Here is a 26,523-nt window from a genome sequence, read left to right as displayed (position 1 = left end):
GGCACCCACTAGTAACTAAATATAAATGTAATGCAATAAAAAGTACAATATTTCCTTCTGAAATGTAGCGGAGTAGAAATAGAAAGTGGCATGAAAAGAAAACACTCAAGTAAAGTACAAGTACCTCAAATTTATACTTAAGTACAATACTTGAGTAAATGCACTTTGTTACATCCCACCACTGGCAAATGCATAAAGAATAGGCAAGAGAAAGTCAAAGTGAGGTAAAAAGAGAGATAGGGAGAGAGTGTCTGCCTTTACCTCTCTCGCTGCAGGGTGTAACCTCCATAAGCGGCAAAGTGCTTGAGGGGAAAAGGATGCCACTCATCCTTTCTACCCTCTGGTCTCACACACACACACACACACGTACACACATATACTATAGCCAACAATGCTGGGCATATATATATATATATATATATATATATATATACCTCACATGCAAGCTCCCTCATGGAAATCAGGGTCCCAACACATGGCTATTTCATCCACCAGTGGCTGCAGTATGAGGGGTAATGAACTGAGTAATTCCCAATCCTCAAGCAGGACTGTGGGTTCCTCCACTGGGGGAAAACTGGCTGGTTAACACTTTTCACTCCTCTTCATGGGGCCAGTGTGGTGCTGGGAAATGCCTGGTTAGGTGGCGGGGGGAGGGTGTATCTGATCAGACTAGCCCTGTATGGTGGAGGTCAAATTGTCACGTCTGCATAAGCTAGGCATTTTGTGAGCAAAAAGACTCAAATAAGATGTCCAAACTTTTTGAAAAACAGCGACGTGCACTCAAGTAGAGCGAGTTTGGTCACCTTGGGATTGTCTTACTCTGGCAAGTTATTTGACATTTTGACTTGAAAGTGAAATGGCAGCTAACTCAGTGTACACTGCTTTTTTTTCCAAACAGACCCGGGTCAATAATTGATTAAGATCTTCTCATTTACTCGCCGTGAGTGGGAACTTGTGTCTGCCTGGAGTGAAACATGAGTGAGGGGTTGTGGTGCCTTTGAAAAAGAAATCTCTATTTTGTGCGGGACAAAGTCAAGATGAAAGTTAAAGAGCAACAATCCTTTTTTCAAAACGCATTCAGCTCATTACTATGGACATTTTTACCGTGCATTTGATATTGAAATTAGTGGTGGAAACGTATTAGCACTACTAAGTAACGCATTGTTCTCCCTCGCCCTCTCCTGTCCAGGTGTCAGGGAACGGCCAGCAGAATGTGGAGAAGGCCCTGAAGCTGTTTGGCCAGCTCATCAACAACAAGGTGTTCCTGCTCACCTTCATCCGAACACTGGAAATGCAGCGCTCGTTCTCCATGAGGGACCGTGGCAACGTGGCCTCACTTATCATGACGGCGCTGCAGGGGCGGCTGGAGTACGCCACCGACGTCCTCAAACACCTGCTGTCGGACCTCATCGACCGCAACCTGGAGAGCAAGAACCACCCCAAACTGCTGCTGCGCAGGTAACACAGCACACGCTCACACATGAGGGCTTGGATCAGCTATCGGCGGCTACATTAAACAAAAATGTATTTATGCAAATATGTCGACGACGTTTCATTTCCCCAGATTGTTCAGGTGCCACCGGATAGTCAGCCGGATGTCACCTACCGCTTTCTTTGTGTTGGCGTTCTAAACTCTGGTCGATTTATGAGGACTACACTCTTAAGAAATACCTGTGTATTAACAGTTGTTGGACTGTATATTTGAACAGAAATTGCCTGTGGAATGTGATTCGCAGTTTTAATTTCTGTTTTTTACATTTCAACATTGCATAATTTGTGCTCCGACAACTTTTTTCGGCCACGGAAGTTTTGGGAGATTAAAGAACTTTACGCTGTCGCTTATTTCGACATTTCGGGCGGGTTTTTTTTACGACGTTTTTGTTGCTTTTTTCGACGTTTGTCGCTTTTTCTTGCATTTTGGAAGTTTTTTTCAGCGTTTTCAGAAGTATAATAACGCTTTGTGTGAAAGGATTTTATATACGGGCCAGAGAAAATGTTCTGTATTTTAACTGTAGCTACACACATCATTTCAACTTTTAATTACAGTTCAAAGTCCGGGTAATGAGCTGCCACAACTTTTTCTGTTATTTTACGGACTTATTTCTTAGAGTGTATGGTTAACTGCTCCTCAGATCTCTGCAGGGTAAATCCAGACAACTAGCTAGACTATCTGAGTTTTCTGTTACACGAGCACGTTCCACCAACACAATTTCCTTTCCGAGACTATTTTGCAGCGGCGCTGTTGCTCCGTCTTGAGCTTAGCACTGCCCAAGACTATTGTGATTGGTTTAAAGAAATGGCAATAAACCAGAGCATGTTTTTCTCCCATCCCGGAATGCTGTGTGGACTCGCCAGACCTTCCTCCACAGCGCTGTGGAGGAAGGTCTGGCAATGCGGGACTAATTTACTAATGTAATTATCCCCTAAAAAACTAAAAAAGAAAGAAACTCCTGCGCTAACTTGCACACATAAATGTAATAGCTGGCAATGTTTCGGTGCTAGACCATCATCAGGCAAATGATGTAACGTACTGAGAAGCCATCTTTTGTAGGAGGTGACTGTCTGACTGCGTCAATCACCAACTTCCACATGAAATAAAGCAACATTACACAACATTCATTCACATTTCCATTACTATAGATAGAGCTTAAGCTTGAATACAACGCTCTATATAGTAACAATAATACATCATCCCTGGGAAATCTATAATAGATGAGTGTAGATTTCTATATAATGGCATTCATAGATGTCCCCAAAACTAATAAACACAACAAGACACCTCACAAGAAATGCAAAGGGCAATTACTTTCGTACTTCATTACTGTATGTGTTGAATAACAATAAAATGTATAGAAAATAGAAAAAGTCAACACCATAAATATGACTTACAGAACTCCGCACTATTATACCCGTACAAAAATTCATCGGGGCCTCAAAAGATTCATGCAGCATCAGTGCATACATACTGTATATAAATGGACACAACAGGATGCAATGCACAATACAGCAAAGTCAACGAAGAAAAACGTGTTGGTAACTAATTAGTTTCGACGTTCCTGTTTTGCCTTTGAAATGATTAAAAAGTAGAGAGAAAGATGAATTAGCATAAAGTAATGCAAACAAACAAATTATACATGATCATATTCAGAGAAATCCTTTAATCCTCAGTAGCACTGCGTGCTCTACAAAACTAGTTGTTTGATTTAATTCATTTCAGTCGGAAAGATTGAGAACAGACTGTCTATCCGTAAATATGTGATCCTGTGCTCAGAGGATAGTCAAGTATCCCTCATTTAAAAACATGTAAAGAAGTGCAAGGCTGTAAGAGGGAGGATGTTGACACATATAGACAGATGCATGGGGATTGATTTAGAGCTGTATGTTCTTCCCCTCTTTTTTCTTGTGGGTGGATGCATTCTGATTCCCTCCCCCCCTCTTACTAGTGTTCTTGTATAAACGCCTCATAGAATTGGGCTTGTAATGAGTGCTACAGTACATCTCCAGTATGCTGAGATAAACGCCAAGCACTCTTCACATCATAAGAAACATCTGAATGCGCTGCATAATTCCCGACTATCTCAAGCACTCAGTCTCTCCCCTGCTCTCTCTCAATGCCAATGTCAGTCTCGCTTATCCTCCAGGCTCGGGGGTCCCTATAAAACATTCAGGAGCGATTACAACGTAACATGGGTTTTTTTTTCCTCTCTGTGTTTCCAACGTACATTGTTTTTCCGGGGCGGTTTGGGATGATGTGCTCAAACTTTAAACACCTGCCCAAGTCCTTGCCCAAGTGTCCTCAGCTGCCTTGGTGGCTCTGGGGCAGAGAGACGTGTTAAAAGGACTGACTGAATACTCCGCTCAAAAGACACAGAATGTACAAAGCACGGCTCTGTGAACAGTCTCTCTGAAAGCCTGACTGCTCCGTACATGATTTTGATTATGTTTACACGACTAATAAGCGGAGACAGTAAGAGCAGGCAGCTGCTTTTCCTTCGAACAACACCTTCATTCTCATGTTAATATTCCCCCAGTGCCTATTTAAAAGAGCCACATTAATAGTCCGAGTAAATAACTGGCCGGCAGAAAAGAGCAGAGAAGCAAACGGAGAAAGAGGTTGAAAGAGAGAGACGTGGACTAAAACTAGATTTAGCTGATATTTCACATGACAGCAGGGCCCCACGTCACCTCTAAGTTTTCATTATCCTCTCTTATTAGCGACACAGTGGCACGTACGTAATCCCAGCCGTTGCAGCCCGGAGGGCTAAATGTCCTTTAGTTTTTACATTTCCCTCCACATTATTCTGAAGAATTTAAGGGATTATCGATTTGACATGGCTTTTTGCTGTTGTTGTCTTCCTCATCGCCTATTTAGAGAAAATGCCGAGAGTCAAGCCAGCGGGCTGACTCACACACACACCGCACAAACAAACGCACACACACGCACGCGCGCACACGCACACACATACACACACATGCCTCAAAGCAGTAATTGTGTTTGCGCAGGGCGTAGAGTGAGGCTGCTGGGCTGTGCTTTGTTGCCATTTTCCTGTTCGGTTGTCTTTTCTATCGGCTGTCCTCTGCCTATTACCGCGTGTAATGGGATAGTGAAATTCTTGCTGTTCTGTTGGCAAAGACCCCCCCCCCCTCCCCCCGTTCTGGCATTAGTGAATCAGCAGCATGTAAACAGATCCTTGTGCTTTTTATTAATGGTGTCTACATGTGTCTGTTTGCATGTCGTGTGTCTTCCAATCCTAATATACTGCTGCAATAAATAAAGTTGCGTTGGCTAAATTGGAATCCAGTGCGCTTTTCAGGAGTTTAGTAGAAGTAGGGGGGGTCACTCTAGTCTGAATCGACAACAGGTCATTAACAGGATAATCGCCCGGAATGTGGGTCAGGTTTACATGGCTACAGGAGAGAGCCACCATGCAGGAGGAACATCCAGGTCAACCAACCCACTTCCTGTTCTCATTTATATTACAGTTGGTTGAAAGTGCGTCCCATGACATGTTTGAGTCGTAGCGAAGAGCTTTGCTTCTCTCGCCGCTCAGCTGTCATTGAATGCTTTTCCCCAGAGGGGAATATGTCCACAAACTAGCATGCCAGACCTTTTAAAGAAAAAAAACAAACATAATCTCCCAAGCATTACAGACGATAGTACGAAAATAGTTCTCTCTGTCATGATGTTTTAGCATGTTATCCTCATGATCCCTCAGTGACCTGCAATAGTAATCAAAGTTTAATGTGTACAATGGATCCAAATAGTTGTTTATTTAAAGGTAGGGTTGGTAACTATTTCCAATATATGCTTTTTTTATATCATAAGTTATGGGCTCTGAAAAAAGGAGCAAAAATGATCCATCATCTGTAGCTGCTGTGATCCTGTTAAAAAACGCCCACCAATCACTCCCTCGCGGTCGGCTTGGAAAGAACCAATGAAATGCTTCCTCGCCATGCTGCGCGTACTCTGCGAGCTCAGTGCACATCGTAGCGCATGTTAACAGTAGTCCTGTATGTTCTAAACATTCGGTATGATAATATTAGCTGTTTGCTTACCTGTGAATGAAACCTGAAGTCAAACGTCGGTCCTTTCTCCGCTCTGCTCTGAACCAGCGACGCAACGGTGCTCGTGCATGTCTGTGTGTGGGCGGAGCCCCGAGGAGATGCTACTTTCAAATCTTGCTAGCTTTTCTACATTACCAACCCTGCCTTTAAGGAAAAGGCTGGCGATATTTTATATGTCTGGTATTGTCAACAAAAGCCATAAAAAGACCAAAACCAACAAAGCATTAGTGTTTCTCTCAGTATTGTCTTGCCTGTGGCCCCAAACCCATTCGTTCTCACCTAAGGCGCACATCTTTAAAGGGATACGCCACCGTTTGTTGAAATAGGGCTTATCACGGTCTCCCCTAGCTGTAGATAGGTGGGCCAACACATTTTTTGTGCATGCATTGTTTTAGTCCGGTGCAACACCGTTACACTCTATACATTTAGTATAGAGTGTAGGCACAGTATGTGCACATGATGCCGAGGGAAGCTATGGCACAGCAGCAGTGTGGTACAATGTGGTTTGCTCCAGAAAAAGCAAGGCGGCCTTAATAATTTAGCCCCCGTTCTCTGCGGTGAGCTCCAGTCAGAAGATGGAGTGCTGTGCCATCACTAGCCACGGCACAGAGGGAAAAGCGGAGGACAAGAGGGACGGCAAGAGGAAAAATGAGGGGATAGGTTGAGAACGCGGAGGAGGAGTAGGATTCAACGACGGAATTACAGTTTAAGCAACTAATGAATGTATTAATTCAGCAAATTAAATGGAGGATGTGAATGCTTCCCAGAGTATTTTCTTAAGTTACGTGGGCAGCACATTGAAGACGCTACATGTAAAGTTGTTCTCTGATTATTATTAGCTGCCTGCCTCTCACCGTCTCTCTGTATGCCTCCAACATGCCCATTTTCTGTATTCCTCTCACACGTACTCTGTCTCTCACACGGGCAGATTATCTCCTGATAGTATTTTCTTCATATTTGAGTGTTTAATTGCTGATGTACTATCTATACTTTATTGGAAGTGATAATATTTGATTAATTTATATCACTCTGCAGTCGCCACAATCTTAGCTTAATATAGAGTCCTTACTATAGATATGGCTATAATAATTTCAGACTAGATAAAAAAGCAATGTGGCTCTCTCACCTAGTGCAGGGCTTAAGGTAGATTGAATAAAATGACTGTTAAAATAACATCCCTCTTCTTCACCTATGTTAAGTGTCTGCCACCATCCGATACATCCAGTTCATTTGCAGACAGTAGATTTGACTTCGTAGAACCTGATACAGTAGGATGATAAATATGTATTTCACTGGAATGCTCCATGAATTTCCACTCATTTTAGTTTCTGTTCCTTTCCTGAAAGAAGTTGAATGTGCTGAAGTAGTATATCATAGAACAAAAATGCAATGAAATGCATGTGATTAAGCAGGATGTAAAGGATCCTTACAGAGATAGAGCTTTTTGTTAAAGAGTAAAATCCTTTTTGTTTAACCAGAAACCGCTTCAGAAATCTAAATAAGCAATACTTTTAGCGTGTGAACACCCAGCATATGTTGTGTGTATGTAAATGCATATGTTATTTCAAACCAGAGTGGTGATTTTTGGAACAGTGGAAAAACAAACCAAGACAGCTTTTGATTTTGATTTGTTTCTGTTGGTTTTGAATATAAAAGTGTATTTTACGATGAGGAAATTACAGTTTTTTTCAAACAGTCGGGTTTGGCGACCGCGACTTAGGGGATGTTTCATGTTAAAGAAAAAGTTTAATCAAACCGTGAAAACACGTATATCCTGCGAAGCGTAGATACGTATCTCTCTGCGTCGGTCACAAAGCGATCCTTCTCGTCTCGGCTCTCTCGCTCTCTGATAAAAAGAGACAGGATGAGTGGGGAAAACTGTGGTAGTTGTAGCCTATATATGGTGTATAGTTTGTGTGTGTGTGTGTGTGTGTGTGTGTGAGACTCTCTCTGTCCATCCTTAAGTCTCTCTCTCTCTCTGTGTGCCTGATCACGTGTCTCGCTGTGAGAAGTCAAGACAGCCAAAATCACCATGAACCTAGGCGTTTTATTTTAAAAAGATGTCCGGCTGCACTGTGGTCTTCCTGTATGTGATTACCTGTCTGGCTTGACACATTCGCTCACGTCTCGTGCAAGAAATGGAGGAGACCCCGAAACGATCGCTGCAGCGCTCCGCGCACCGGTGTGAACGGACAGATTGGATAAACATGGGCACCGAAATGAAAATAGCTTACGCGCACGGTGTGTTTTCACTGTTACTCAACACAAAAAAGGTGGACCTCCTGTAGAGATCCTTTCCATAATGTTGTCAGACACTTTGAACAATAATCTTTTGGGGACGTAAATTGAAGGTGCGCAATTGCATTGTAGCTTGTTTCGCCGATGCGATTTGGACCAATTTCAGAGATTGTTGTTCCCATCAGTCACTTAGACACAAAAACATAGGAAAATAGGGTCCAGGTTGAGTAAAACCTAAGTTATCCTTTAACCACATAATAGTTACTGAGACCACAACAAATACAGCAGCCATTGGTGAATGTCATTAGCTGGTGGCTTGACGTGTTTGAATGCCAGAGGGCAGTATTTATGTTATTCTGTAGTTGTCTGTGGCACAGACTCTTTTTTTTCTATTATGCCTGTTTTAAGTGCTTGATCCCATTTCACCATCCATCTTACCTGTCCAGTGAAAACACATTATTGCATGTACCTGGCATGTGCCTTTATGTAGCAGAGATATAATATCCCCAGTCAGTTCCGTTCCTGGAACCACGTTTGAAGGGTGCACTCTGCTCTTCCGAGGCGTGTCTTTTAAAAGAAACTCTGGTCTCTTTGGTATTTAAAGATTTGAGGTGCCTTCCGCTTTCTTTGTCTCGATAGGGAAAGATTTTTAGCTCGCAGACACTCGCGGTCTCCTAAAAGCTTTTTGAAAGCAATATCTAAGCTTTGGCAATGTGTTTGATTTCCTCACTCTCCAGTGCGCTAAGTGGAACTGACGCTGCACCTCATGGCGTTTGGATTGTATTTTGCTACATTAGTGAAATATGTTCACGCACTCTTTTTCTCTCGGTGCCCATACCTCCGACCCAACCTTCCTCATGTCTGTTGTGTTGTCATTTCACAGTCTCTCTCTCTGCCTGTCCATTATTGCTGAAACTCTTCTAATGCTTGAGGACCCCCACCAGAACATTTTACTTCTTTTTTTCGCATTAAACTCCATTCTCTATTCTCTCCGTCTTCTTCTTAAGCGTTGCCACAGCTGCTCTCTTTACCCAGTTTCATTCTCCTTCTTTTCTTCATAATGTTCTTTTAATGGAATCACAGAACATTGCCTCTATCACCTTGAGACTTTTCAATCTTGTATTATTTTTCTCCTCAGCATTTTTGTAATGAGATTTCCGCCCATGCAGAGCAATGGAGTACAGAGTTATTAAGAGAGCGTGTATTGTGTTTGGCATTAGTTTCATTGAAAGACATTCCACAGCCTGCTAATATAGCCCCCCTCCACCCTAGCTGCCATTAGGAGACCAGAGATAGGGGGGATGCAAGGCCCCTCTTAAACACTATGTGGGATAATGAAATCCTGATGTTCATTAATGAAACTCAATTAATAGAAAGACGGAAGTGGAGGCAGATGAGGAGGAGGACAAGAAGAAAAGGAGGAGGAGGAGAACAAAGTACCCCCCTCCCCCCGACATTCAAAAGGAGAGATATTAAGGGGGAGTCAGCACAGCCCCCACAAAAAAAGGCTTTATTTGACTTCCTTCTTCGGGACTTGCTGAGCTTATTAAAATGCTTAATAGGTTCCATTAACTTCTAACACACTGAAGTCTCATACAAGCGGGGGATGCATGGTACAGTACGCATGGGGTGGGGGGGATAAGAGGTGAATTCTCGTAGAAGAAGGAGGGCAATTAGAGAGGGATTTGGGGTATTGTCCACACAAAAAAAAACCACAATATATTTAGGTTTATTCAGCGTGGAAATACAGCCTCGGGCACTCGCAGTGCCTCATTATATTTTCGAATGAAGTTTTTTGTTGTTGCGCAGCATTGCGAGGTTTAGCTTGTGAATACTGCATGTGTATTCCTTTCTTTGTGCACGTACACCCTCACCTGTGTGTGTGCATGTCAGAATGACAAAGAAGCATAGACCTTGTGTGTGTGCCACCAAAGAGGATGCAGCCAGTCACACATGCACAACAAGAGCGTGCGCTTCTTCAGCTCTTCAGCAATGTTTACTCTGTCATCCCGTCGCTGAAACTGGCTGAACTAATCTACATCTACCCCCCCACCCCACCGCTCCCATCCCTGCTGGCACATCACACTTCAAATAGGCTGTCACCCAGCTCTCCATCCTCTCAACGAGCTGCCAATAGACTGGCCAGCAGTCTCGCTCTCAGAGGAATTGCCTCGGCGCGGGAGACAACATCACAGCTCGGCCGCACGTCGTTCTAAACAAAACACAACCTCTGCTCCCACTGTCCTGCTACTGTAGGAGAGGTTTTTTATTATTTGCAGGTGAAAGAGCGAGAGAGAGAACAAGTATCACTCTATCTGAATTTTTTGAGACTGAAAGAATCACTTTTTCTTGTCTCAGTGTCTAAAATGTTGTAACCTCCCCTGGCTCAGACAATCCTCCCGGGACTTGTGCTTTCCCAGACCGTTGCTTATAGCCCTCAAACACGACTTTACGCAATTACCTCCATAATAGTCATAATTTCCCTTTAGGTCCATTCAGAGCCTGAATAGGTATAATCATCCCTAACACTATTTAGCTCTCAGGAGACGAAAGCCTTCTAGCTTGCCTTAAATACCTGGCTGCTTCGATTCCTGCTAATCCCCAGTTCAGCACATTTCGCTGTAAGGTCCCTCTGTCGTATACAGCAGAGTAATCACAGTCATTTCCTGCTACATTAAGAGGGTCCGTTTTTTTTCGTTGCCTGTACAATCTGATGGGTGATCAATCACATGCTACAACACTTGCAAACAGCAGTGCAGTCACATATGGGACACTTTATCGTGGCATCTTAACATGTGATTAGTGTGTGAAGCCGCTATGTAAGAGCACCAAAAGCTGGCTGGTAGGGCCGCAACTAACGATGACTTCCATTGTCGATTCATCTGTCGATTATTTCCACGATTAATCAGTACGTAGAAAGTTGTTTGGTCTATAAAATGTAAAAAAAAATTAATAAAAAGGTGAAAAATGTCGATCAGTGTTTACCGAAGTCCCAAGAGGACGTCTTCAAATGTCTTGTTTTGTCCACAACTCAAAGATATTCACTTCACTGTCACAGAGAAGTGAAGAAAATGGAAACAAGTCCCAATTCACATCCGATATATCAGAGATTATTGACATTTTTTTCTTAAAGGTACACTTTGTAGTGTTTTAAGTATTCTATTAGCTCAAATCAATGTCTTCACATTCATAAATGTGTCCTCATTGGTGTAAAATGACCTCTGCCAATGATCTGACTTATCCTCGTAAGCGAAGAATTTCTAATCTGTATTTACATTGGACGGGCGAGTCCAAGGAGGCTTCCATGTCGTTCCGGCATTTTGAAAAACTATAATGGCTGAGAGGGACATAGAGCACTAGCCAATCCAAAGTAGTTTGGTTATTGGTGGGTTTTTTTAGGCAGCATTTTTATTTCTGCCTGCATGTGGGCTTGCGCAGTAGTCAAACGAAGGCAAAAGCGCAGGGCAGAAGCGTTTTTTTAATTTATTTTTTTAAGATGAGGTGGAAGCTTGTTGTTGTTGCTCTTCACCTCAGGTGCTTGTCCGCATTCGGTGCACAGACAAACTCTTTCATCTGTGCTTCATGCTCATTAACCATGCCCACCTGGCTGTTTGGTATTCTGTCTCTTTTTTTTTTTTTTTTTAATCCAACCTCTGTTTTTCTTATGTTCCATGATAGTGCTAATAAGGCGGGGGGGTGTCTGGCATTCAGGGAAAGAAATGAGCGGGAATCATGAAAGAGGTACACACTGTCCTCTTATGTGCTCTACGGAAGAAGCAGTCGAAAGGTCAATGCACACTTGTGTGTTTTCATGCCCAATCGAGCCCAGCAGCAAGCTGCACCTCCATGAGTGATTGACTGGGAAGGAAGAGGAGGCGGGGGGGGGGGAGGGACATGAGAGGAGATGGTTTTGGCTGTGATCAGGCGTTACCTGGCTGTGACAGCACTCGTCTCTCTCAACAGCTGAGGCTTGTCACAGCTGCTGATGTCCCGCTGTGTTCAACCACCCGTGAATATGCACACTTACACACACGTGCGCACGCGCACATTCGCTCGCGCTCACATCCACGCAGACTCAATCACACACTCTTTTGAACGTGTGCACGCACACAAACCATGCTCACACAGATGCCCTCTCTCCGCTCGGCTCGGCTCGGCTCGGCTCACTCACTGTGACCGCAGTGTTGCAGACAGTTACAAGCAAAACCAAACAGGCAGGAGGCAACCACCCAGGATGCAAAGATAATGTCCCTAAAGTCTTGCACATAACCTCATGAATTATGCAACTCTTATCCAAAGATTTTGGAATATCAAGAGAAAGCATGGAGTTAAATTTAGTTTTTTTTTCTGATTTCTTTTCAGAACGGAGTCGGTTGCAGAGAAGATGCTTACAAACTGGTTCGCCTTCCTCCTTCACAAATTCCTCAAGGTTAGTACACTAAGCAACACGCGTGGTGTGTGTTTGCATCTGATTACGCATTAAACCGGTCTTGTGTATCTCATTACATTTTCTAAATTAAACGTGTGATTGCACGTTGTCAGATATTTACAGTATGTGGACTGGTAGGTGTTTTCAGTCTAATGAATTTTTGTATTTATGCTGTGATGTTCTCTCATGTGTGAATCTGTGTGTGTGTGTGTGTGTGTGTGTGTGTTCACAGGAGTGTGCTGGAGAGCCTCTGTTCATGCTGTACTGCGCCATCAAGCAGCAGATGGAAAAGGGGCCCATCGATGCTATCACTGGAGAGGCCCGCTACTCCCTTAGTGAAGACAAGCTCATCCGCCAGCAGATCGAGTACAAAACCTTGGTACGTCACACGCCACGAGGCACACGACAAGTTTGCACAGAGGCTCACAGACACACAAAAACACACAGGTACCAACCAGGGGTTAAAGTGGGATCTGGCAGGCGGGGGGGGGAACCCTAGATCAGGGTGGGGTGGTGCTAACACAACACCAAATGCCATTCTCAAATGTAACACTTTAAGTTTCTTACTACTTTAAAGTGTCTATGCACGACACAGCCCTTTAAAAGCTAGTTCACGGGGTGCCTGGATCACTGGGTTGAGCGTGCACCCCATGTATTCAGTCCTTGAAGCAGCAGCCGCAGGTTTAATTCCAACCTGCGGCCCTTTGCTGCATGTCATTCCCCTTCTCTCTCCCCTTTCACATCTGCAGCTGTCCTGTATAATAAAGGCCTAAAATGCTCCAAAAATAATAAAAAAAAATATTTATAATAATATATATTTCCTACTTTCAACACAGTGGTGAAGAACAATAGGAGCATTTGCTGAGTTTTGAGTTTTCATAAAAAAAATGTTTTCTTCATATACAGTATATATATATATATATATATATATATATATATGTGTGTGTGTGTGTGTGTGTGTGTGTGTGTGTGTGTGTGTGTGTGTATTGCATTTCACAAGAAATCCCAGATGAAAGTTCATTCTGCAGTTATGCACAGCTTTCTACGCCCACCCAGTCCCCACGCCCCACCCTATGGCACAGTGATGCCCAAGACACACACAAAAAGGAGATAGATAGATAGATAGATATAGATATTAGCTAGTTAGCTTAGCGTAGTGAATGGAATCCTATGTTGCCGGTTAGCATGTTGTGAGTAAAAGTGAGCCAACAAAAGACAAAAAAACAACCTAATTACTTGCACTGAGACAAAAAATGCGTTGGCCCACCTATCTACAGCTAGGGTAGACCGTGATAAGCCCTATTTCAACAAACGGTGGCGTATTCCTTTAAGTATTAAAACAAATTCATGACTGGTGTGTTACCTGCATACCAAATTAATCAGAGCACACAAGGCACAATTGCCTCCTAAGTCACCATATGACATGACAAGAATTTTGTGTTTTTTTTAAACGCAGTATACACATCGGGGCTATATTCACTTTCAACTCACTTCACTGAGAACAGTGAGGGCAAAACGGCAACAACAATCTTTTTTAACCGAATATTCTCTGTCTAGCTCAGCTAAAAACACCGGCTCTGCAGCACGGTAGTACCATGTCGTTCGCTACTGAGCCTGTTTGTAACCGGTAAGCTACCGACAACATGATTGACCCTGTTTGATCTTCTGACTTTACCCATTTAGATACACATAGATGTGAACTAACCACAGACACTTGCCTCATTCATGGACGCATGGAGGGGGACTGCTGAAGATGAATAGGGAAAACACTGGAATGGATATTTGGCGTTATTTTAAACAAACCGAAAACGCTGATGTATCGAACTGCCGATTAAGTTAATCGAAGGTGGCTTAACGCCGTTCCAGATCCTTCCGGCCCACTTTAAAGCAACACCAAAGCACTTTTCCTCTTCGGTCCCCCTACAGGTTGGAAGCGGAATTGTCCATTAACGCTGTCATTCGAACTACAGAGCCGCTACCCGATCTGGCAAACTTGCATAGTGCGGTTATAGCCGATAGAGGCCGCAAAGCGAATGCAGAAGTGCTGTTCACCCTGTTACGAGTTGATGAACCACTGACACGATTTTGGAAACATTATTTTAAGGCACAAAAGAATCTTTGGTGTTGTTTTAACCCCTGGGTAGAACCATAACCCCCCCGCGACCCGACCCCGGATAAGCGGATGAAGATGGATGGTAGAACCATAACATGTGCTGTACAATATAAGCAGCTCTTGGGAGATACACACACAGATACAAAAGCCCACACTCATTTGTTTTGCCATAATAACATGCACACATACAGTTTATATATTAACTCTACTTTTTTTTTTTTTAACCACAAACTGTTTTTAAGATAACATAGCTGTGTTGGCTTTCTTCCTCCCTGTATGGGTAGAAAATTAACTAATGATCCCACAGGCTTCAGTGTTGGTCCAACATCAGGGTAGGTGGCTGTGGAGATTGCAACACATCAAACAGCCCCCTCTACACACACATGCACACACAGGAAAAAAACACACTCATGCAGCCAGCATGTGACATGACAATGCTCTGATTGCTCCGACTGGGAATTTGGCTCATTACGTGCTAATACCCCGGCAGAGCTGGAAATTGGTGTCCCACCGAAGGTGTGAAATTAGATTTTGGGATGCCAGTGAGAGCGGAAATGGTTTCTCGAAGCTCCTGCCATGCTCCAAGGAGACGCTAATGAGGGCGAAGCCTCAAGCTGGACCCAAGTCCAAGCAGTAACAGGACACTTCTAGCCTCTTCCTCTGCTTCCTCATTTCCTTCTGTGATTTTTTTTTTTTTTTTTCTTCTGTCTTCTCTCTCCCTATCCCCCCCGTCTGTACAATCCAGATCCTAAACTGTGTGAACCCAGACAATGAGAACAGTCCAGAGATTCCAGTAAAGGTGCTCAACTGTGACACCATCACCCAAGTGAAGGAGAAGATACTGGACGCCGTTTACAAGAACATGCCCTATTCTCAGCGGCCACGTGCTGTCGACATGGACCTCGGTACGTCACAAACACACACATGCCCCCCCCACACACACACACACACACACACACACACAAACATAATCCAGACGCTCACAGATGCAGTTGGCAGGTGTAAAGTCCTTCACACCCACAGATTAATGTATCAGTGAGATAAAAGCTAGCCATGTGTACAGATTATCAGTGCATTAGTGCGATAAAAGCTGTGTTCCAGCAGCCCAGCCAGCCAGCCTCAGTGTGCTGCTGCCAGGCCCCTTCTATCAAACTGACTGACAGTGTGGGCTGCATCCCTCCATCTGGCTGCTTTCGCTACATGGTAGCGCCAATAAGACACAGTAGATGGAGATAGAGAAGTGGGCATGTCTTTATGCTGGTGTGTGTTTTTTTGCGTCTGTGACGTGGCTGACCCAGGTAAGAGCTGACAGGCGTGCTCGCCAGCCTCACGCTGGGCTCCACTCCCACGCAGTCTGCCACTTCCATCCTCGCCTGTCCGTACCTTGCCTCCCATTTTCCCCTCTTCCCCTGTTCCTCTCATTTTCGCTCACTTCACATGGGCGGGGAAACCAAAAGCCAAATCATAACGGAAGTAATCTCGGGACCATTTACAGATCGAGTAGGTCTGGATTACACTCTCTAAATTTACAAAGACCCAATCATTCCCCCCACCCACCCCCACCCCCCACCAAGAGCAAGCATTTGGTGCGACACTTCGTTTTAACAGCAACAGAAACCTCAGGCAGGCCGTTGCTCTTGGTGGGCGGCCATCTGTCTCGACAGAGAGAGCGAGAGAGAGAGAGAAAAATATGTCCGTCTATCCACTGTCCTCTCTCTCTCTGGTTCTCAACTGTCCATTTCTCACCCTGTCATTGATGCCTTGACAGTAATTTATTTTGAGCATCTGCGTGAGTCTGTGTATGTCTGCATGTGCTTTACGCGTGCCTTTTTGTCGTTGTTTTATTTCTGTAGAGCGTGGTTTGGACGGTTTAGGGTGGAAGTTGTGCCAGGCAGGGATATCATGTGGTCACCTGGCAAGAAGCACAAAGTAATAAAACCCAGTCAACAGAGGAGAAAATCAATGATCGCTCCCAGCATGAGAGCCACAATGGCTGTCCACTTCCCCCGTCAATTCCTTCCACCCTTATTATCATTTCATTACCCCGCTACGAGCCTTCAGCCCCTGCCCTCCACTAGCACTGCTTACAGCTTCCACCTGTTCCATCCCCCCCCCCCCGCTTCCAATTTTTTTCTTTTGAAAGGAGGTTTTCCCCACAGATCGCTTTTTCATCCTTTCTTGTCTGCTCCACTCGTCTCTTCTTTCTGACCCTGACGGGCTGACTGTTGCGTATGCTAATAGCGTGCCATTTCCACGACACAAGTACCAATTAAAGCGTGCAGCCTGCCTGCACATACATCTTGGAAATGTTTGAGTGTAATGTTTTTTGGGAGGTACTTAAGATGCGCGTCAATCCGAGTCAGTGAAAGGAGTACACGCGTGCCGAGAGCCGTAGAAGACCGCCGGCTGCTGATATCTACTCATTTGGGTAATGTGTGAAGAGAGCTCTTTTTGGGAGTCATGTAGTGTGACGTTCCACCGACTGGAAGGCAAATGAGGTTTGAAAGGGAAGTGTTTTAAGAGTTTGTTTTGTGTCATGAGGAAGTTGCGGGTTTATTTTAGCACACTTCACAATTGCCTTGCAAGGTAACTGGTTCCGAAAGCATTGACTATAGCACACACCACATTATTACGCTTTACCCACAAGTTCATTCAAAGCAGATGTGCGTTTTGAACACGTGGTGGTTTTCAGTTGTAAATGTTTAACACATGGGACCAAACCTCTCCCCTGAAACCAAAGGCAGTTGTGTAAAAGTCACACAAAATCAATATCCCCTGTGGTCACCGCCGCAGCCTAAACACTCTACCCACATTCAAATAAATAGAGGACTGGCGTTTTCGCCGCAACGGCTTATTTTGGTGTGAATGCAGCCTAATTGTGTGTTTGTGTGTGTGTGTGTGTGTGTGTGTCCTCAGAGTGGCGCCAGGGGCGAATGGCTCGTGTGGTGTTGCAGGATGAAGACATCACCACCAAGATAGAAAATGACTGGAAGAGACTCAACACTCTCATGCACTATCAGGTAAATATACACAAAGGCTTCAGGCGATCTTTTCCTTAATAAACTCTCAAATGGCACCTTTTTTCAAGAAAAGGCTCATTTCAGTTCAGTTTCTGCTGCGGCTTTTATTATGGAAATTGTACCTCATACCTCGCCAAACTTTGATGTTTCCTGCTCTTGACTTTAAGGAAGCCAATTTTCAGCTCCTCATTTGCATGCCCTCGCCTGGTGTAATCCAAGTGGCAGAATAGAGGACAATTACTGTACAGGTGGCAGGAGAGATGAACCCTCAACACCTCAGCCGACACTTCTCCCTCCCCCCTGGGAGAGACATAGGCAGCATCTCTCTCTCTCTCTCTCTCTCTCTCTCTCTCTCTCTCTCTCTCTCTCTCTCTCTCTGTGTCCCGTTGACTTCTACGCTGGCAACAATTAGTCCTGCTGTGACTGCCTGCTTCTGTCTCTTTGCATGTATAACCTCGATTCACACCCCGCAATTCTAGGGCCCATGGGCTTACCTGTTGCACCCTGTTAACCAGAGAGTGAAGTACAGAGCTAAAGAAGAGAAAACAGCAGTTCTGCATTTTTCTGAAGAATTTTATATTTATAAAATATATATATATAAATAATTTATAGCTGTTGAAGTTGTAAATGAAAAAAAAGGAAACCGGGAGGCAGTGAGAGGAGGCCAGGGTGAGATAATAACGAGGAATAAAAGGAATAAAAAAAAAGAGAGAGAGAGAGAGAGACAAGGCAGAATGAGAAGGCAGCCTTCTCGGCAGGTCATGAATCTTTCGCAGCACATGCTCAGCCAGCTCTCATTAGTCAACCGAGGGGACCATCTGCTTAAAGACTGCATGAGGCTCCATTCTGGGCTACCTGGTCCAGAGCAGAAGCTGGGGCTGAGATGCAGCTGGGGTTGGAGACCTGGACCGGGGGGGGGTGAAGGAGATGGAGGAAATAGGGACAAGGTCTGGCGAGGCTCAAGCCTTCACGCTGGGGGGTCATTGTGAACTCTTGCCCGGCAGAGTAAGCAGAATAATTTAACAGATGTAGGAGTCATTAGAAGAAGGGACCCATCATCGTGTCCTTCACCCAGGACTTGGCACCATGCTGCTTTTTTTTTCTTCCCTCCCTTGTCACCCTCCTTTCTGTCCTCACCTTCACTGTCTGTCTTTACGTTTTTGTCTTGTTACCCCATTTCCCATTTTTTTTCCATTCTCGCCCACTGACGTGCAATGAGCTTTTTTTTTTTTTTTTTTTTGCCTACATTTCCCCTTTTCCCCCTCTCTTGGTATGAGCACCTTTTCTTCTTCGCTCTCAGCAGGGCTTTAATCCTTGATGAAGAGGTGCAATATGTTTTCTTCCACACCATAATGGGCTCCTCTGTTGTTGTTGTTTTTTGTGGCATTCGTTGCGTCACTGTCTGTCTGCCGTCGTTAGCCAACGGAGATGCTTTCTATGAGATGCTTCACTTATCCGTTCGCTCAATAGCAGATCTGTGGACTCCTACTGATCACGCAACTAAGGGTCCCTTCGCAGGACATTAGGCCCGGCACTGTGCAATTTCAGAGGAGATGCCGCCGGGGCAACGTGGGGGAAGAGAGGGGGAGAGAAAGCGCACAAAGGAATAGGGCAGTTGTTGGTAGGAGAGATGAGAGTGGGATGGGGCAACAGAGACACTTGTGCATCGTTACGGTTTTGATGAGCTGGCAATGGCCCCTGTGTGTGAGCTTCTGTGTGTTTCCGTCACACACCAAGCCATTGCATTGGCAGCGGCGACAGCACATCTGGCTGCCTATCACACCGAGGGAGCACAGCTCATTAGGCCCCAGAGTGAGGGAAAGGCTGGAAGAGAAAAAAAAAATGGGAAGAGGAAATATTGAAAGGGGCTCAAAAATATGCTGAAATATGCAGAGTGAGACTGAGCGTCACCTTGAGTCTTTGCTAATTCTCCCATAGCAGGGACACAGGGACCAGGCAAATAGGCATTCAAATTCATAGGGCTCACAGCCTCCTAAACCCCATTGGCTATTTACCCCACCACATGGGAAATAATGGTTTACATAACCTGGATATGGAAAAGCACACCCTCCCAGCTCCCCAGCAGTTACACCAAAATTAAAAAACATAAATGCACACATATTAAAGTGAGTTCAGAATCTTTATTCAACACTTTGGCATTCACAGTCAGGGGACTAAACTCCTATCCTCCCACTCTTCTCTATCAATTTCAGTATATATTTCTTTCTTGCATGAATAAAGATAGAAGAAGATTAAAGCACACTCAGCCATGCACACAATGCATGTGCACACCTCACATTACACATGCTTATACTCAGACAAACACAGGAGTTGAGATAACGGATTTATGAAATTGGAGAGCCAACAGGCTGATTGCTGATATTAATTATAATGAATTAATAATTATAATTATACTGTTTATTGTGCTGATGTGTTACTGTTTATTATACTGATGTGGATCTTCTTCTTGTTTAATCTTTCACCCCGACAAAGGAAAGTGTTCCCTCACACCTTCTTTCTTCTCCACCTCCCCGTCTACTCGTCTCTGTTGTCTTGAGGCATGTTGGTGCTAACCTTGTTCCTGCTGGATAGTATCACAGCCACATCCACATGAATCAGACATTAGCATTAATAGCTCTCATAAACAGGATAGTGTTATGGAGTGAAGTTGTCAGACCGCTTAGGTTATTTATGAGGATTCAAATTGCAAAACAGGCCCACGCCGTATTCACCAGGGCGCTGTGTGGGTAATTACATTGATGATGTTTGACAAAGTGTTGATTTATGACAGGTGGGCTGTGGCTTTTCCAGCATATTAATATGTGTTTGCCACAACCATTTGTGGGGACACATGGTCAGTGTGCGTTTTGTCTAGGAATATCATTCCTAATGTGCAAATAAGTGACAGTAAACGGCAGAGTACTCCCTCTTTCACTTTGGCTGGGACTGCGTCAAAATAAAAAGTCAGTTTGGAAACTTCCATCCCCTGCTGCTGCCCGGTAACCTCTGTCTGTCCTCGTCTCTGCGGTGAAGGAACCGGGAGAGCAGACACTGATGGCCACACCAGGAGAGCCTGCCAGATATATCCTGTTACCCACCCTGCAGAATTCACTTGGGGGAATGTTGGGCTATTTTCAACTGCCCCAGACAAAATAGATACTACTACATTGCTATCTGTTCATGAATCCAATGCTGTCTGTCTAGGCTCGCTGGTTCCCATTGTAAATCTGAATAAAAAATGTTGGACAAGTGGGAATATGAAGGTTTTTAGGAGGAAGAATATTGAGTAAATAGTTTAACAAATAGTATATTCCATAGAGCTCAACAGTGTGGGGTACAAATCGGAATTCAAATCAATTTCTAAACCATCCAAGGTAGACTTCCCACGAACTACGAGGTTGTAAAAGTCTGTATGAAATCAAACTTGTTTTGAGAAAAACAAACTTTATTTGCGATCTTAGGGAGAAATACTAGACTACCCACAACAATCCTAAGTGCAACAGCAACGTCTCTGATTGGTGGAACTCGCTGTTACCATGGAAATGTTTACCGCACCCGTGAACGGCTAGAGCGAGCTGCTACCACTAAAGTCTATGATCATTTCTGTACACCAGGGGTGTCAAACTCTGTTTCCAAGAGGGCCACACTGGAAAATGAGAATCACATCAAGGGCCAGACATGTAGATTATTGACATGCTTTTATTTAAGAGAAAAAGTCAAATATTTTGACTGTATTATTGCATGCCTCATATACTGTAGTCTTCTCACTTACATTGTGGGCCTCATAAAGCACCAAAAGGTTCCTCAGCCAGCGACAAATACGTTAAGAAAAGCGCCAAAAAAGTTGGAAAAAGGCCGAAAAAAAACTTCTAAATTGTCTGAAAAAGTAGCAAAACATTGAGTAAAGCGTCAAAAACATTAAAAGAAAGTGCCTTGAAGCATTGAAAAAAAGTGCATAAACCGCCGGAAAAGGCGTCACAAATGTCAAAAAAAACAATAACACCAAAAACTAGGTGGGCCTAAATTTATTGTGAACCTAAATTGAAATGCGGGCCGGATCAAAACCTGCGGGGGAGCGGATTTGGCCCGCGGGCCTCGAGTTTGACACCTGTGCTGTACACGGTCTGTACACAGTCTTGTACCGTTGCCTTTTTTGAATCCGTTTTCAAAATGTTCTTTTGTGCCAATCAAATGTTTTATGGTCACAATTCGTCTCGGTGCTAAGCATTTAAATGAAGTAATAAATGAATGTATGAAATAAGAAATGTCAATGGAGATACTGAACGGGGAAAATGACTTCTGGAGCCAGAGCTGTTGAGCTCTATAGAAAAGAAAAGGCATATTTGATTAATCCTGCACTACTGCTTCACCCTAAAGTCACATCTCCAATGTGGCTTTTTGCAACTACTGTATTATTTGTAAAAACTCACACTGATTCTTCAATGGAACACATTTCATTGTTTAAAACCCAACTTAAATCCCATTAGAAAGACCAGCAGATTGGCATTTAACTCTTCGGAAGATTCCCTGGGACACCTAAGAGAGAGTTATATTCATACACAGTGGCCAATCTCACATTTCGTTACAACAGGAGGGCACATATGCACAGGTTGTGCGTTTCCAAGCTACTGGGCAGAGTCGACTGCTATGATAAGCGTTGTGATTTTAAGGGCATGAGTCCAGGAGAGATGGGACACCAAGGGGAAACGGGCTAAGGCCAGGGCTGAGGGGCTGTGTCCGGAGGGCTGAGAAAAAGAAAGATAGAGGCTGACCGCACTCTCGCTGTGGTCTGCTCTCCACTGTCTAATGGAAGGTCTTATCACAGGCAGGGCCCACAGCCCTTATCACACCTGGCCACTATCAGCTCCACACTGGATTATCCCTGAAGGGCGAATCTGTACGCCTTCAATCATTTACTCTATCACAAGGACCCATCTCTGCTGTAGCCTCTCTGTCAGCCATAAAAAGCAGAGAAGAGAGAGGGATGGAGGGAGGCGTAAAGGGAAAGGGGGGAGACAGAGAAGCTATTTCATGCTCCCCAGAGAAAATGTATCACGGGAATAGCAATGGAAACTTCACGGAAGTGTATTAGAGTTGGTCCGTGCATCGTCAGCTGTTGGACGGAGAGGCCGTAGAAATTAGGTTTAGGAAAGAGGGGACAAATGAGCAGGTTGGAGAGATAAAAGGGTCAAAGATGCCGGGTGGGGGTAAGGAAGAGCATTTTTAATTCCTCTCCAAGAAGCCACGGAGCCAGAGCTGCGTCTTTAAGAGGATTTCATCCCCAGTTTCAAGTATCTCTCCAGCGAGGCCAGCAGAGGCCAGATGGTAACTCCAACTAATAGCACAGCCGAGATTAGTTTGGGAAGCGTGGGAGAAAGAAGTAAGGGCGAGACTTGAGGGAGGATGAGAGGCACATGGCTCTCGAGGGCAAGGAGGAACTCTGTAAATGCCCATGCCAACATTCAGTAGCTTATTCTCAAACAAGGGATGGAGAGCAGCCCATTCCCACAAAAATGTTCTGTTGTTCTGTAGATCCTTTTGAGGTATGTCTTTTGGAGCCTGGCATTTGCTTTTTGTTTATGTCTCCACTGGAGGCTCCTCAGTTTGTCTTCGCTGGGTCTGAAAGAGAGAAATCTCTCCTCTGGGTGGGCTGTAAATGCCAGCCAACAAGCTGTTTTGTTGTTTTGGCTTTCGGAAAAGAACCACAAGTTTTGTTTGCCGTGTTAAGCTTTTTTTCTTAAATGGGATGTTATGGTGTACTAACAGAAGTAGTATGTTAAAAATTAATGATGCAAAAAAAAAAAAATGTTCAAACCCATCCTCTCAAGTGTCGTTTTCATCAGTTTTTCAAAGCTTATCTGATGTGACTAGAGCACATCACACACAGGCCAGGAGCCCTTTGTAAAAAGAAAACGCTGAGAGGAAAAAAGGATGAACCTCAGTGTCTGTCTCTCATTCGCGACACGCCATCTTTTACACAGCTTCTTCTCTCCGTCTTTCACTTTGACTCTGGCTCTGGGCTGTTGTAATGCTATTATTAAACCTGCGTACCCCATTTTCCTTTTAGGGTGCGAAGTACACGAGATGAGACATTCCGCATTCTAGTCTCGGTCTCTCTTTCTGACAGTGTCTCTTTCCCTTTTCCTCTCTCTCTCTCTCTCTTTCACTCCCTGTTAGCTGCATCTTATCCCAGTTCCAAGGCTTACATCATGTCTCTAATGTTTGTGAAAGGGGATGACAACGACAGTCATGTTGAGTACAGCCACTATCCTCTGCAGGAAGAAAGCCACGGGGCTGTGGCGGAGAACAGCAGGGAACAGAGATATGACAGGAAGGGCTGGGTGGGGGGGTTGGGATATGTTTTGTTGATGGGAATATTCAACATTTTTCAGGGGGAAAAGAAACTCTGTTCTAATTAAAATATGGAAATCACCATTATGGTACCGGCAGATTCATGTTATACGTGTCTCTCTTCTCACAGGTGTCAGACCGCTGCGTTGTGGCTTTGGTGCCCAAACAGACCTCATCATACAACATCCCCTCCTCAGCCAGCATAACCCGCTCCTCCATCAGCAGATACGGTGAGTCCGTAGACCACATTGCTCTTCTCATTCCCCTGTCGTGACATCGGTGATGGAGTACTCGTGTCCTGGACTCGGACTTGAGTCCGACTCGAGTCGCTATTCTCTGGACTACGCACTGATGACTTGGACTGGGACTTTCATGAAATGGGTGGTTGGATGAAGTTTCTGATAGGTGTGTAATAGGCTTGGAGTGATGGAGTACTCAAGTCCTGGACTGGGACTCAAGTCGGACTCAAACTTAGGTAATGGTGACTCGACTTTGGTGACTCGGACTTGGACTCAACAGTTGGCGACTTGACTACAACATTGATATCATTGATTGCATATATATTAGGCAATTACGTACGTATCCGCAGGCTTATTCAACAGTTAATCAGCAGTTAATTCCATGCAAATGTTATATTGTTGCTAAAATAACAAAAGATTGCCGGTGCAACACAGATGTCTTCTTAATTGATGGTTTTATTTCTTAAGGTGCATAACAGGCACTAATTATTATTATTATATTGTTGCTCTTGTTGCTCCACAGACACATTGTGTTTTTTTATATTAGTTGTTTCAGATATGAACAAAGCCAAATCCACTCTCCCCAAAGCCGTGGTCAGCTCCGTTTGGAGCTGCTCTGCTTTCTGCTGCAGAGGATTTTTTTTTTTTTCTCTCTCCAACTGTGTGTGTATGTGCTGCAGTTTGCTCTACAGTTCAGGTCCAAACTCTGTTGGATGATACAATAATGAAAAGACTAGAGAGAAACAAAAACAGATGGGAGAGGGGAGCGTTAGACATATAGCCATTGTTTGATTTAAAAGCTGCACTATTATTATAATGAAGATGCATTCTGTGTAGGACACAACGGGCTACAAGTTGCCTGCACACTTGCACCCACACTTGCATGCAAACACAACATACTTCAGATGTGCTTGTAGTTTGTGCTGCTGCTGGGTGCCAAAATTGGTCCCATGCCAGACACGCACAGCAGTACCAGGCAACTTATTATGATTGCTAATTATTCTGTGTGAATGATACTTCACACAAACAGAAAAAGATAAGTGAGCATGGCCAATTACCAGGATTGGGCACAGAAAGTGAACACTGCCTTTTAAACCACCTAACAAAGAAAAAGCGCTATCGGTGTCCTTATCCCTCCAGCAATTACAAGTCTTATTCAGGATTGGATACCTGTGGATACTTTGTGTGTAACCTTTATCTTCAGTGTTGTAAAATCATGTGGAGTGACATTCGCAACACACCTGATGCCATAACTGATATCTATGATGACCTTTAAAAGATTACAGGGCAGGTGGCCGGGTTGGCTCAGTGGGTAGAGCAGGCGCACATATGTACTGAGAGGTTTATGCCTCAACGCAGAGGTCCAGGGTTTGAATCCGACCTTTGAATCCCCCTCTCTCACCTAGCTGTTCTGTCAAAAATTAAAGGTCCCATGACATGGTGTTCTTTGGATGCTTTTATATAGACCTTAGTGGTCCCCTAATACTGTATCTGAAGTCTCTTTTATATAGACCTTAGTGGTCCCCTAATACTGTATCTGACGTCTCTTTTATATAGACCTTAGTGGTCCCTAATACTGTATCTGAAGTCTCTTTTATATAGACCTTAGTGGTCCCCTAATACTGTATCTGAAGTCTCTTTTATATAGACCTTAGTGGTCCCCTAATACTGTATCTGAAGTCTCTTTTATATAGACCTTAGTGGTCCCCTAATACTGTATCTGAAGTCTCTTTTATATAGACCTTAGTGGTCCCCTAATACTGTATCTGAAGTCTCTTTTATATAGACCTTAGTGGTCCCCTAATACTGTATCTGAAGTCTCTTTTAGATAGACCTTAGTGGTCCCCTAATACTGTATCTGAAGTCTCTTTCCCGAAATTCAGCCTTGGTGCATAATAACAGCCATTAGAGCCTGTCCCACAATGAGCTTTCCTTAGTATGTGCCATTTCTGTGTCTGTAGCTATTGAGGAGGGGGGGGGTCTTGACCAACTGCCACTTTTCTTGTTTGAAAGCCATGATGTCTCTCTCTCATGGGTGGGCCAAATTCTCTGGGTGGGCAAAGCAGAGAAAGGGGAGGTAACCTTGCTCCCTATGACCTCATAAGGAGAAGATTCCAGATCGGCCCATCTGAGCTTTCATTTTCTCAAAGGCAGAGCAGGATACCCAGGGCTCGGTTTACACCTATCACCATTTCTAGCCACTGGGGGACCATAGGCAGGCTGGGGGAACGCATATTAATGTTAAAAATCCTCATAAAGTGAAATTTCATGCCATGGGACCTTTTAAAGGTGGTAAAGCCCCAAAATAAATCTTTAAAAAAAATCATCAATCTCTTATAAACAAATGATGGAGGACCAAAGTAATAATAAAGAAGTATAACTACCAGTGTAACAAAAGAAAGGAACCCTTATCTGCATTATGTTATTGTTGTTGTTTTAATAGAATAGCTTAATTTGCTCTCTCCTTCTGGAGCTTTACACCTACCTAGTCATTACTCTCAAACATCTTAGTCACAAGGGATATTAAAGGGATTTTAAAGCCATTATGAAATTGCAACGTGCTGCGGA

General features: G+C 44.0%; 1 protein-coding gene across 1 annotated transcript in view; it reads left to right on the top strand.

Moving 5' to 3' along the window:
- The window catches only part of plxna2 (plexin A2), a 212,695-nt gene that overhangs the window by 174,200 nt on the left and 11,972 nt on the right, over positions 1–26,523 (top strand). The window contains exons 23-28 of the mRNA XM_028582483.1: positions 1,190–1,458; positions 12,166–12,232; positions 12,465–12,611; positions 15,091–15,250; positions 17,262–17,365; positions 23,847–23,946. Of these exons, the coding sequence (XP_028438284.1) occupies positions 1,190–1,458; positions 12,166–12,232; positions 12,465–12,611; positions 15,091–15,250; positions 17,262–17,365; positions 23,847–23,946 (847 nt within the window). The remainder of the gene's footprint in view (positions 1–1,189; positions 1,459–12,165; positions 12,233–12,464; positions 12,612–15,090; positions 15,251–17,261; positions 17,366–23,846; positions 23,947–26,523) is intronic.

The sequence above is a fragment of the Perca flavescens genome, chromosome 7, assembly GCF_004354835.1.
Source record: "Perca flavescens isolate YP-PL-M2 chromosome 7, PFLA_1.0, whole genome shotgun sequence".
NCBI lineage: Eukaryota > Metazoa > Chordata > Actinopteri > Perciformes > Percidae > Perca > Perca flavescens.
The sequence above is the reverse complement of the archived record's forward strand: the minus strand, read 5'-3'. Positions and strand labels throughout refer to the sequence as shown.